The sequence below is a fragment of the Panulirus ornatus genome, chromosome 64, assembly GCF_036320965.1.
Source record: "Panulirus ornatus isolate Po-2019 chromosome 64, ASM3632096v1, whole genome shotgun sequence".
Taxonomy (NCBI): Eukaryota; Metazoa; Arthropoda; class Malacostraca; order Decapoda; family Palinuridae; genus Panulirus; species Panulirus ornatus.
This window is the reverse complement of record NC_092287.1, coordinates 28,153,289-28,167,957: the sequence shown is the minus strand read 5'-3', so window position 1 is coordinate 28,167,957 and position 14,669 is coordinate 28,153,289. Positions and strand designations below refer to the sequence as shown.

The window sequence follows — 14,669 nt, the reverse complement described above, 5'->3', positions numbered from 1 at the left end:
GGTAAAGTGCTAGATTAACTAGACGTTTTCCCACTATTACTGATATTTGATATCAATTAATCTTCTTTGACCTTCAGGCCTGTGTTGATGGTAAAGGTCTTGCTTTTGATAGTAGATGGATTTTTTCCTTCAGTCCAAGGAATTTTTGGATCTATTTGTCATTCATTTAAAACCAGTCTTGATGATTGGTGGAATATCCAAAGTGATTCAGCCTATGCCTCATGCTTGGTAGTTTTGAGTCTTTTCCAGTACATGCTATGGTCCTGTGGTTTTCTGGCAAATTTGAGAGCTTTCTCGGAAAATTTTGTTGAAGATTGTTAGGCTTTCCCAAATTTTGGAGGATCTAGATGTTGAATTTTCTTGACTTCCCCGAGGATTATTTTGTTTCTTTGTAGCTTGTCAGATGTTCAGAGCTGATTTTCTATGGAGACTACAACAAGGGACTACTACTGATTTTTGTCACTGAATGAGGAGTATTCAGAGGAAGATTTGATGTTGGAAATTTTACTTTAACTCAATTTAATAATGTTTGAAGCACAGAAACATAGTTGTGAACCCAACCACACATTGCTGTTCTGTTTACCAGATAGTCAGGTAAAACTGTGTAGCTGAATTATTTGTTTCCTATTGCTGGTTAGGCTACTACATAGAATTGTTGGAGTTAACTAGTGTTCAGCTCAGCTAGTGTGTTGCTAGTTCAGTTAATTCTGATCAGTTTGGTTTATTATTGGTGGTTTGTCACTGGCAGTTAATTGATATATTGACCACTCTGTTAAGTGCTCTGAATCACCCACTTATTTCTCTGTGTCTGCATCTGTCATCAAGAGAGATTTAGAGGTAAGTATCCTATGGATGTTCTCACTTAAGCAAAGTTTTATTTCATTATTTTTTCTATCCAGATGCAATATTTTCATTAGAACCTGAATGCTAGATGTTTTTTCAGAACCAGTGTTTCATTATTTTTCAATTTTTTTTGTTAAATGTCCCAGTTTTAATCTTATCCCTTTTAATATCTGTTGATTATCCATTTTAGGAAAAGAATGTTCCTTCAGTTATTTTGGCACTTGTTTCTTTTGTTGTTGTTACATATATGGTATGTACTATCACCATTTCCTATTATTCTTAGACGATTTTTACGTGAATCCCTGAAAATGGCCAATGCTGAGGACTTAAACCGCCTGACATCTTGTTCCTTGGTGCTTCTTGGACACATCTTCCTAGCTCTTGGTAATCCACGTGAAGCCCACAACATGGTTACACCAGCTATGCAGTTAGCCTCCAAGATTCCAGACCTCCATTTGCAGCTGTGGTCTTCTGCTATACTGAAAGGTTTGATACTTAGTATATCCACTTTGGAAATAATTTTTATACTAACTCCATAACTCTGGGCATAGGTTTTCTTTCCAGCACTGTGATTTCATGTTTTTTAAGTTAAGTATTTAACCAGAAAATTTTGAACATATTCCTCTGATACTGAAACAAATAGAAATCACTTTAGAAGTGTATTTCATCCACTGCTTTCACTGATGTGTAGTACATTTTCGTTGCCCTCTTTGACACACATTGAATACATGGGAAGTATTCTTTTTCCCATACACCAGGGGATATATACACAGGAAATCATTACAGAATGACAGGGTTACATTCCTAATGATCTGATGTTCTAGTGAAATGTTATTGTATGAGAAATTGAAAACCATGTTTAAAGAGGGTTCTGTTCCAGACTAAAAATTTCCCAAATCTAATTCTCATGTATGAACTATATCCAAACATCTTAGCTTACCATCAATATACCACACCGTATCATATTGTAATTTAGACCCTTTGATTCAGCAGCTGTTGCAATTTCATAATAAATCTATCTATCTATCTGCCTATATCTCTGATGCCATTTCCCTTCAGGAACTGCCTCAAGGGGGTGGTCACAGCAGTAGTCTCCGTAACTAGTGAACTCCATTACCACTTCTTAGCCTATAATGCCGCACCCTTAACAGGCTACTGGCAGAGGGCCAGTCTAGTGCAGTGTTTCCAGAGGCTCCTACCTAATGTTCATACTGATTACTTCTACCTAATGTTCCTACCTACTACTTCTATGTAATGTTTCTATGTAATAGTCCTGCCTAAATTTTCCTGCCTACTACTTCTGTCTATTGCTCCTACCATTTTGCCAAAAGGCAGTGCTAGCACAGTACTCACTACAGGAAATCTAGAGTTATGAAGAATGAGCTGTGTGAGCCAAGTGTGTGTTGCATGGGGCAGGGAGAGAGATTTTGTATGTTTGTGGAGAGAATGCTAGCAGTCCATATGTAGGTGAGGCAAAAAGAAAAGACAGCTACCTGGGTCAGAGGAGTGCAACTGGACAACCAAATAAGTGCTGGCTCACTATGCAGCTATCACTAACCCTCCTGATACCCAGGCGGGTAGTACTGGTAATATACCTCCCTGGTCATTGGCTTCCTACCAACTGCTACCTGATATTTCACTGGTAAATTGTATTATATTCAGTGATTCTTACTGAGAATGCTGGTGATGGGGGATTAACATAGGTGGTGTGTAGTGTTAAGCCTTCCAAAGTAGGATTATCCACTTCAGAGTCTGTTTTTTTATGTTTATTGATGCATTTGACCATTATAATACCTATTTTAATGTTTTTGAGTTAGGTAGATTTCACATGTAGCACATCAAGAATATGAACACTATTCCTTATAAGGCGACAGTCAGAAGCTGGAGTATGATAAGATAAATCAGTACCAGTTTCATGTGGTGTTCAGCAGTGCACTTGTTGCAGGCCTAGACAGCTGACAATTTGTAACTCTGCTTGAATTTCCCTAGGGATGTCCATCTCCATTGACATTGCCCTCACTGATAGGCCTTCAGCCAGCCAGTGGGTAGTGCTTTTCTTTAGAAACTTTACTCACTCATTGTACACTTAAAGCTCTTGAGTCACTTTTAAAAAAAGTCAATATCAGTTTCATGGAATCATCCTAGCTGTTCACTATTACTAAACCTTGTTTTATACAAAAACATTACTTGTGTTGTATTTAAATGCAGTCTGTTAGACAACAATTTCAAACCAGGTGGCTGGCTCACATTTTTCATCCTCATTCTTCTACATAAAGTTTGAATAATTTGCTGATTTCATAGTACTCTGTGATATCTCCTTTTCCATTTGTCTTTCAGATTTATATCGCCAATTTGGTGATGTTCCCCATGAACAAGGGAGTAGCCAAAATCACTACAATTTTTCTCAAACACTACTCACTGACCATATGACTGCATCACAATTACCTGAGCATCAACTAATCATGTGGACAGAAGGACCTTTTCCCCTTCCAGTGACAGAGAAGATATAAACAAATTATCTAGATTCAAGAACCAAGGTGAGGTTGTACGCTCTTGTAATTAATGCATTGGTAACTTTTGAAAATCATGTGGGATAGAAGTGAGAGAAAAGCAATGTATTTACTTGCTAAAAGCATGAACAGGAAGAGGATAGAATTTCAATAAATGCTGTCAGAGTGGATGTATGGACTTTAAGGAATGGTACAAACCCCATGACCTACAGAGTTTGATGTTAGGTTGTAAAATTAGAGAGAAAAATGAAAGGAAAATACAAGTACATAACATGGGAAACAGTGAACATGTTTTAGGAGTTTGATAGTGTGAAACTAACTCTAAATAACCTGTCTCTCTCCATTGCTATACCAGACATCAGCTTCTACAGTTTCTTGCTCGGATCATCTACCAGTGACATGTCATCAGCAGACAACAGCTCACCTCCCAGCCCCCTCTGCTTCTTTCCAAAACCCTTGCATTCACCTCCCTCACCAACCCATATATTTGTAACATCCCACAGAGCATCTCAGTCAACCCTATCATATGCTTTCTCTTAATCCATAAACACTTCTGTTTCTCCAAGTGGTTTTCAAACATTATTCAAAGCAAACACCAAATCCAAACACCCTGTACCATTTCTAAAGCCACAGTATTCCTCCCCAGTTTGGACCTCAGTGTATTCCACAACCCTAAAAATCACAGCTCTCCCATACAATGAACTAGGTACACTCAACAAACTTATAACTCTGTAATTTGAACATTCACTTTTCTTCCCATGTCTTTTTTAGAATGACACTTTGCCATGAGCCATACATAGTTTAAAAATTCCAACTCACCCATCAACAACACAATCACCTCCTTTGTTAAGAAATTCAGTCCCATCCATCCTAGACGACTTGCCACACTTTATTGTACACCAGGCTTTCATCACCTCTTCTTTTTTTAATAAAATCACTTGTCATGACATTCTCACTTTGTGTACTTTGATGGCATGAACACAGAGAGAATAACAGTGTTCAAGACTATAATGACCTAAATCATGGATAAATCATGAATAAGGGAAAGCTCATCCTAGTCTACTTGACAGTAAAAGACTGGTGGCATGGAGAGCTGAAGAGGAGACATGTAAAAGCATGTGTGTGATTACTATTTATGTGTTACAGGGAGGGAGTTTTATGCTTGTATTGCCCTCTCTCTTAACCATGTCTTTACTACTGTGTCTGTGCATGCACACACACACATTTGCATATGTGTGTGTGTGTGAATGGATTGATTACCAATGACATCATTAATAGGGCATGGGGGTACAGCTTTTAGCAGGTGATAAGAGCAGTGTTTTTGTATAGTTTTGTTGCATTCCCATGTGGGACATATTGAAGTTTCTCTTTTTAGGATAAATTTTTTGTCAAGTATTTGCATATCTCACTGATGTCTGCCATTCGGCTTCAGCAGCTTTACATTACTGCCTAGTTGAAGGCCAAGTAAGGGATTCTCCCAAAAGGTACTGTGGAAGTGAGAGAAACATGGAATATGGTTAAGAAAGTAGTCATGATGGAATCTGCAATAGTTGCAAAGACAGTGTTGTGTGTCAATAGTTCTTCTTGAGCTTCACTGCTATTCAGGTGGAGTTATGTAATGGAAATGTGATATTATGTGTATTTATTGTGACTAACATTTTATGAATGGTACATTCTTTCAGGATATGCATTTAGTGAAGATAGAGCTTCATGAAGATTTCATCTGAGGTCTAGGCTTTATCAGCATCTTTATGTGTCAGCAAGAGAATATGGTCACAAGTGACAGTAAACATGACAATTTTTTTGGTGAAAATTCTCTTAATTTTGTTTTAGAGATGATGTACTATACAGGAATAGTTTCATTCCCCATTTCTTGCTGACTAGAAGTCAAATCCTACATCCATTTTTTATGCTAAATACATAGTAACTTGAATTATCCTTTTAAGTTTTGTATGCATACATTAACCTAATGGTTTGTGAATTTCTTAATTTTGGTATGATTTAAGAGTCCTATTTTGAATTCTGTATTTTTCATTGTGTAAGCTTAGCAAAGTGAATTTGATTACTAAGGCTACAAAAAATCAATAATGTAATCATCTCTTTTGAGGTTGTGGTATCAAATCTTATTAAATAATAAATGTTCAACATTATTGGTGTACCTCATATTGATAACTTTGATTCTCATAGCACTTAAGATTTTATACACATTTTTGTATGTATGATACTTGCCAACTTTGGAATGCACTATCAATCAGTTGTTTTGGATCAACAAGAAAACATGTCAGAATCTCACTTGATCAACTTATCCAAACCTGCATGATTTTAATTGAATTCATTGTTTGCACATGTGGATTGATTTATGGTCCAGGGCAGTGCAGTTAGTCAGTGGCACAGACTGAATGTTGGTGTATAATATGTATGTGCATGTGTATTTGTGCATGTGTGCAAGCACATGTGTGTATTTGAACGAGTTGATTACCTATATGTGTTTTATGGAGAGGGATTTCTTCTTTCATGGAACCCCATCACTTCTACTTTCTTTACTGTTGAGCAATGTTTCAATTTTTTTTTATCAATTTCATTTACTGTTTCTTTACTTAGCCCATTCCATTCATGTTACTCTTATATTACAATAGTTATGTCTTCACTTCTCATCCAACATATTTCTCAACTGAATCGTCACCACTGCTGTATCATCAGCAAACAAAAACTGACATTCTTCCCAGGCCCTCTCATCCCCTACAGACTGCATATTTGCCCCTCTCTCCAAGACTCTTACATTTACTTCCCTCACCACCCCATCTATAGACAAATTAAACAACCATGGTGACATCACATATCCCAGCCATAGACTAACATTCACTTGAAACCATTCACTCTCTTATCTTCCTACTTATGCAATTACCTTACACCCTTCATAAAAATTTCTCACTGCTTCTAGCAGCTTTCATCCCATATCATATATTCTTAAGACCTTCCACAAGGCATTTCTATCAACCCTATCATATGCTTTTTCCAGATCCATAAATGCCACATACAAAACCATCTGTTTCTCTAGGTACTTCCCATAAGCATTCTTTAAAACAAACACCTGATCCACACATCCTCTACCACTTCTGAAACCACACTGCTCCTCCCCAATTTGATGGTTTACCCCAGGCGTTTCACATGCCCTGGTTCAGTCCACAGACAGCATGTCGACCCCAATATACCACATCATTCCAGCTCACCCTGTTCCTCACATGCCTCTCACCCTCCTGTATGTTCAAGCCCCAATTGCTCAAAATCTTTTCCACACCATCCTTCCACCTCCAGTTTGATCTGCTTCTCCTTGTTCCCTCCACCTCTGACACATATATCCTCTTTGTTAATCTTTCCTCACTCATTCTCTACATAAGTCCAAGCCATTTCAACATACCCTCCTCTGCTCTCTCAACCACATATCTCTTACCCTTTCATTACTTACTCGATCAAACCACCTCACACCACATTGTCCTCCAACATTTCATTTCCATCACATCCACTCTCCTCCATACAACCCTATCCACCACCCATGCCTTGCAACCATATAATATTGTTGGAACTACTACTCCTTCAAACATACCCATTTTTGCTCTCTGAGATAATGTTTTCTCCTTCCACACATTCTTCATCACTCCCAAAGCCTTCGCCCCTCCACCCTGTGACTCACTTCCGCTTCCATGGTTCCATTTGCTGCTAAGTCCATCCCCAAGTATCTAAAACACTCCACTTCCTCCAATTTTTCTCCATTTAAACTTACATCCCAGTTAACTTGTCTCTCAACCCTACTAAACTTAATAAACTTGCTCTTATTCACATTTACTCTCAACTTTCTCCTTTAATACACTTTCCCAAATTCACTCACCTACTTCTGCAGTTTCTCACTCCAATGAGCCACCAGAGCTGTATCATCGGCAAACAACAATTGACTCACTTCCCAAGCTCTCTCATCTCCAATAGACTGCATACTTGCCCGTCTCTCCAAAACTCTAACACTTACTTCCCTAATCATCCCATCCATAAACAGTATAACAACCATGGGAACATCACACACCCCTATCGCAGACCGACCTTCACTGTGAACCAATCACTCTCCTCTCTTCCTACTTGTACACATGCCTTACATCCTTGGTAAAAACTTTTCTCTGCTTCTAGTAGCTTACCTCCCACACCAATTACTCTTAAGACCTTCAACAAAGCATCTCTATCAACCCTATCATATATTCATATTATCTGTTGTTTGTGGCTCTTCATGCAAGAGATTACACCACAACTGAGACATTACCTTTAGTAAGACTGTACCATTGGGAGTACAGCCTTGTTAAAGAACTCACTCCAAAGGAGTTTACTTTCCTGCTACTGGATATAGTGCTGTTTTATGCTGCAGGAACCTTTAGAAAGAAGCTGGGTAGCTCCAGGACTCTTTCATAGAAATTGGTTCTGGGTAATTATGAATAATTGTATATGTTTTTTCTTTCATATATGTTCACCAATTCCCCATGCTAGCAAGGTAGCCGCAGAAACTGATGAAGAAATGGCCTCATTTTTCTCATCAACCCTCTAGATGTCATATATATAGCACTGAAATAATAGCCTCCTTTCAACAATTAGGCCCCAAAGGCATTTCAGTGGTTTCCCCTGACCAATTTGTATTCTCTGTTCAGCCCAGTAATAGCACATCATCCCCTGTAAAACACATTACTTCATTTGCTCTACCGTTAGAACTTGCCATACTGTCTCAGTTTGTCTCTAAATAAAATTCAGTTTCAAACATCAGAGCTCACCGAGTATCCCCAAACAGCTTAAATTTTAATTTTTTGTTTGGCTACATCCCTTCACACTTGGTTGTTGAACATTCTCTACATTGATATTGGTGAGGCAATACCATTTTTACTTTCTTTTCTTTCTCTTTATTTGCATTTATTCACTTACCAAATAAATATTCACCTTCATCCTACCTCTGTTACAATTGTATGTGTGTGTGTGTGTGTGTGTGTGTGTGTATATTTTTTTTCTTTTTTATTTTGCTTTGTCGCTGTCTCCCGCATTTGCAAGGTAGCGCAAGGAAACAGACAAAAGAAATGGCCCAACCCACCCCCATACACATGTATATACATACACATCCACACACGCAAATATACATACCTATACATCTCAACGTACACATATATATACACACACAGACATATACATATATACACATGTACATAATTCATACTGTCTGCCTTTATTTGTTCCCATCGCCACCTCGCCACACATGGAATAACATCCCCCTCCCCCCTCATTTGTGCAAGGTAGCAGTAGGAAAAGACAACAAAGGCCCCATTCGTTCACACTCAGTCTCTAGCTGTCATGAAATAATGCCCAAAACCACAGCTCCCTTTCCACATCCAGGCCCCACACAACTTTCCATGGTTTACCCCAGACGCTTCACATGCCCTGATTCAATCCATTGACAGCACATCGACCCCAGTATACCACATCGATCCAATTCACTCTATTCCTTGCCCGCCTTTCACCCTCTGCATGTTCAGGCCCCAATCACTCAAAATCTTTTTCACTCCATCTTTCCACCTCCAATTTGGTCTCCCACTTCTCCTCGTTCCCTCCACCTCAGACACATATATCCTCTTTGTCAATCTTTCCTCACTCATTCTCTCCATGTGACCAAACCATTTCAATACACCCTCTTCTGCTCTGTCAACCACACTCTTTATTACCACACACCTCTCTTACCCTTTCATTACTTACTCGATCAAACCACCTCACACCACATAGTGTCCTCAAACATTTCATTTCCAACACATCCACCCTCCTCCACACAGCCCTATCTATAGCCCACACCTGGCAACCATATAACATTGTTGGGACCACTATTCCTTTAAATATACTCATTTTTGCTTTCCGAGATAACATCCTTGCCTTCCACACATTCTTCAATGCTCCCAGAACCTTTGCCCCCTCCCCCACCCTATGACTCACTTTCGCTTCCATGGTTCCATCCGCTGCTAATTCCACTCCCAGATATCTAAAACACTTCACTTCCTCCAGTTTTTCTCCATTCAAATTTACCTCCCAATTGACTTGTCCTTCAACCCTATGGAACCTAATAACCTTGCTCTTACTCACATATACCGTCAGCTTTCTTCTTTCACACACTTTACCAAACTCAGTCACCAGCTTCTGCAGTTTCTCACCTGAATCAGCCACCAGTGCTGTATCATCAGCAAACAACTACTGACTCACTTCTCAAGCCCCCTCATCACCAGCAGACTGCATACTTGCCCTTCTCTCCAAAACTCTTGCATTCACCTCCCTAACAACCCCATCCATGAACAAATTAAACATCCATGGAGACATCATGCACCCCTGCCGCAAACTGACATTCACTGGGAACCAATCACTTTCCTCTCTTCCTACACGTACACATGCCTTACATCCTCGATAAAAACTCTTCACTACTTCTAGCAACTTCCCTCCATCACCATATACTCTTAATACCTTCCACAGAGCATCTCTATCAACTCTATTATATGCCTTCTCCAGATCCATAAATGCTACATACAAATCCATTTGTTTTTCTAAGTATTTCTCACATACATTCTTCAAAGCAAACACCTGATTCACACATCCTCTACCACTTCTGAAACCACACTGCTCTTCCCCAATCTGATGCTCTGTACATGCCTTGACCCTCTCAATCAATACCCTCCCATATAATTTCCCAGGAATACTCAAACTTATACCTCTGTAATTTGAACACTCAACTTTATCCCTTTTGCCTTTGTACAATGGCACTATGCATGCATTCTGCCAATCCTCAGGTACTTCACCATGAACCACACATACATTGAATATCCTCACCAGCCAGCCAACAACACAGTCACCCCCTTTTTTAACAAATTCCATTATAATACCATCCAAACCCACCACCTTGCTGGCTTTCATCTTCTGCAAAGCTTTCACTACCTCTTCTCTGTTTACCAAACCATTTGCACACCACCTCAACCAAAACACCCTATATCTGCCACTCTATCATCAAACATATTCAACAAACCTTCAAGATACTCACTCCATCTCCTCACATCACCACTACTTGTTGTGACTTCTCCATTAGCCGCCTTCACTGATGTTCCCATTTGTTCTCTTGTCTTATGTACTTTATTCATCTCCTTCCAAAACATCTTATTCTCCCTAAAATTTTATGATACTCTCACCCCAACTCACATTTGCCCTCTTTTTCACCTCTTGCACCTTTCTCTTGACATCCTGCCTCTTTCTTATATACATCTCCCAGTCATTTGCACTATTTCCCTGCAAAAGTCGTCCAAATACCTCTCTCCTCTCTTTCACAAACAATCTTCTTCATCACACCACTCACTACCCTTTCTAATCTGCCCACCTCCCACCTTTCTCATGCCACGGGCATCTTTTGCGCAAACCATCACTGCTTCCCTAAATACATCCCATTCCTCCTCTGCTCCCCTTACGTCATTTGCTCTCATCTTTTTCCATTCTACACTCAATCTCTCCTGTTACTTCCTCACACAAGTCTCCTTTCCAAGCTCACTTACTCTCCCTACTCTCCTCACCCCAACATTCTCTCTTCTTTTCGGAAAACCTCTACAAATCTTCACCTTTGCCTCTACAAGATAAGGATCGGACATCTCTCCAGTTGCCCCTCTCAGCACAGTATCATCCAAAAGTCTCTCTTTCAAGTGCCTATCAATGAACATATAATCCTATAACGCTCTCTGGCCATCTCTTCTACTTACATATGTATTCTTATGTATATCTTTCTAAACCAGGTATTCCCAATCATCAGTCCTTTATCAGCACACAAATCCACAAGCTCTTCACCATTTCCATTTACAACACTGAACACCCCATGTACACCAATTATACCCTCAACTGCCACATTACTTACCTTTGCATTCAAATCATCCATCACTATAACCCGGTCTTGTACATCAAAGCTCCTAGTGCAGTCATTCAGCTGCTCCCAAACCACTTGCCTCTCATGATCTTTCTTATAACCAGGTGCATAGGCACCAATAATCACCCATCTCTCTCCATCCACTTTCAGTTTTACCCATATCAGTCTAGAGTTTACTTTCTTACACTCTATCACATACTACCACAACTCCTGTTTCAGGAGTAGTGCTTCTTCCGTTGCTCTTGTTCTCTCACCAACCCCTGACTTTACTCCCAAAACATTCCCAAAACACTCTTCCCCTTTCCCCTTGAGCTTCATTTCACTCAGAGCCAAAACATCCAGGTTCCTTTCTCAAACAAATTACTTAACTCTCCTTTTTTCTCATCTTGATTTCATCCACACACATTTTGACACCCCACTTAGAGCCTTCGAGGAGGATGAGCACTCCCCTCATGACTCCTTCTCCTGTTTACCCTTTTAGAAAGTTGAGTATATATATATATATATATATATATATATATATATATATATATATATATATATATATATATATATATATATCCCCCATCTGTTGGGATGAGAGAGCTTGGGAAGTGAGTCAGTTGTTGTTCGCTGATGATACAGCGCTGGTGGCTGATTCATGTGAGAAACTGCAGAAGCTGGTGACTGAGTTTAGTAAAGTGTGTGGAAGAAGAAAGTTAAGAGTAAATGTGAATAAGAGCAAGGTTATTAGGTACAGTAGGGTTGAGGGTCAAGTCAATTGGGAGGTGAGTTTGAATGGAGAAAAACTGGAGGAAGTGAAGTGTTTTAGATATCTGGGAGTGGATCTGGCAGCGGATGGAACCATGGAGGCGAAAGTGGATCATAGGGTGGGGGAGGGGGCGAAAATTCTGGGGGCCTTGAAGAAAGTGTGGAAGTCGAGAACATTATCTCGGAAAGCAAAAATGGGTATGTTTGAGGGAATAGTGGTTCCAACAATGTTGTATGGTTGCGAGGCGTGGGCTATGGATAGAGTTGTGCGCAGGAGGATGGATGTGCTGGAAATGAGATGTTTGAGGACAATGTGTGGTGTGAGGTGGTTTGATCGAGTGAGTAACGTAAGGGTAAGAGAGATGTGTGGAAATAAAAAGAGCGTGGTTGAGAGAGCAGAAGAGGGTGTTTTGAAGTGGTTTGGGCACATGGAGAGAATGAGTGAGGAAAGACTGACCAAGAGGATATATGTGTCGGAGGTGGAGGGAACGAGGAGAAGAGGGAGACCAAATTGGAGGTGGAAAGATGGAGTGAAAAAGATTTTGTGTGATCGGGGCCTGAACATGCAGGAGGGTGAAAGGAGGGCAAGGAATAGAGTGAATTGGACAAATGTGGTATACCGGGGTTGACGTGCTGTCAGTGGATTGAATCAAGGCATGTGAAGTGTCTGGGGTAAACCATGGAAAGCTGTGTAGGTATGTATATTTGCGTGTGTGGACGTATGTATATACATGTGTATGGGGGGGGTTGGGCCATTTCTTTCGTCTGTTTCCTTGCGCTACCTCGCAAACGCGGGAGACAGCGACAAAGTATAATAAATAAAAAAAATAAATATATATATATATATATATATATATATATATTTTTTTTTTTTTTTATACTTTGTCGCTGTCTCCCGCGTCTGCGAGGTAGCCCAAGGAAACAGACGAAAGAAATGGCCCAACCCCCCCATACACATGTATATACATACGTCCACACACGCAAATATACATACCTACACAGCTTTCCATGGTTTACCCCAGACGCTTCACATGCCTTGATTCAATCCACTGACAGCACGTCAACCCCGGTATACCACATCGCTCCAATTCACTCTATTCCTTGCCCTCCTTTCACCCTCCTGCATGTTCAGGCCCCGATCACACAAAATCTTTTTCACTCCATCTTTCCACCTCCAATTTGGTCTCCCTCTTCTCCTTGCTCCCTCCACCTCCGACACATATATCCTCTTGGTCAATCTTTCCTCACTCATCCTCTCCATGTGCCCAAACCACTTCAAAACACCCTCTTCTGCTCTCTCAACCACGCTCTTTTTATTTCCACACATCTCTCTTACCCTTACGTTACTCACTCGATCAAACCACCTCACACCACACATTGTCCTCAAACATCTCATTTCCAGCACATCCATCCTCCTGCGCACAACTCTATCCATAGCCCACACCTCGCAACCATACAACATTGTTGGAACCACTATTCCTTCAAACATACCCATTTTTGCTTTCCGAGATAATGTTCTCGACTTCCACACATTCTTCAAGGCCCCCAGAATTTTCGCCCCCTCCCCCACCCTATGATCCACTTCCACTTCCATGGTTCCATCCGCTGCCAGATCCACTCCCAGATATCTAAAACACTTCACTTCCTCCAGTTTTTCTCCATTCAAACTCACCTCCCAATTGACTTGACCCTCAACACTACTGTACCTAATAACCTTGCTCTTATTCACATTTACTCTTAACTTTCTTCTTCCACACACTTTACCAAACTCAGTCACCAGCTTCTGCAGTTTCTCACATGAATCAGCCACCAGCGCTGTATCATCAGCGAACAACAACTGACTCACTTCCCAAGCTCTCTCATCCCCAACAGACTTCATACTTGCCCCTCTTTCCAAAACTCTTGCATTTACCTCCCTAACAACCCCATCCATAAACAAATTAAACAACCATGGAGACATCACACACCCCTGCCGCAAACCTACATTCACTGAGAACCAATCACTTTCCTCTCTTCCTACACGTACACATGCCTCACATCCTCGATAAAAACTTTTCACTGCTTCTAACAACTTTCCTCCCACACCATATATTCTTAATACCTTCCACAGAGCATCTCTATCAACTCTATCATATGAAGAAGTAAGAGTATTAGTGAAAGAGAAGAGAGAGGCATTTGGACGATTTTTGCAGGGAAAAAATGCAACTGAGTGGGAGATGTATAAAAGAAAGAGACAGGAGGTCAAGAGAAAGGTGCAAGAGGTGAAAAAAAGGGCAAATGAGAGTTGGGGTGAGAGAGTATCATTAAATTTTAGGGAGAATAAAAAGATGTTCTGGAAGGAGGTAAATAAAGTGCGTAAGACAAGGGAGCAAATGGGAACTTCGGTGAAGGGCGCAAGTGGGGAGGTGATAACAAGAAGTGGTGATGTGAGAAGGAGATGGAGTGAGTATTTTGAAGGTTTGTTGAATGTGTTTGATGATAGAGTGGCAGATATAGGGTGTTTTGGTCGAGGTGGAGTGCAAAGTGAGAGGGTTAGGGAAAATGATTTTGTAAACAGAGAAGAGGTAGTGAAAGCTTTGCGGAAGATGAAAGCCGGCAAAGCAGCAGGT

At 40.3% G+C, this 14,669-nt stretch overlaps 1 protein-coding gene across 1 annotated transcript in view; it reads left to right on the top strand.

The window, feature by feature from the left end:
- The window catches only part of Mau2 (Mau2 sister chromatid cohesion factor), a 116,548-nt gene extending 104,375 nt beyond the window's left edge, over positions 1 to 12,173 (top strand). Inside the window, exons 10-12 of the mRNA XM_071657254.1 lie at positions 1,127 to 1,329; positions 3,181 to 3,380; positions 5,036 to 12,173. Coding sequence (XP_071513355.1) covers positions 1,127 to 1,329; positions 3,181 to 3,353 — 376 coding nt within the window. The 3' untranslated portion in view covers positions 3,354 to 3,380; positions 5,036 to 12,173. The remainder of the gene's footprint in view (positions 1 to 1,126; positions 1,330 to 3,180; positions 3,381 to 5,035) is intronic.
- The last annotated feature ends 2,496 nt before the right edge of the window (positions 12,174 to 14,669 follow it).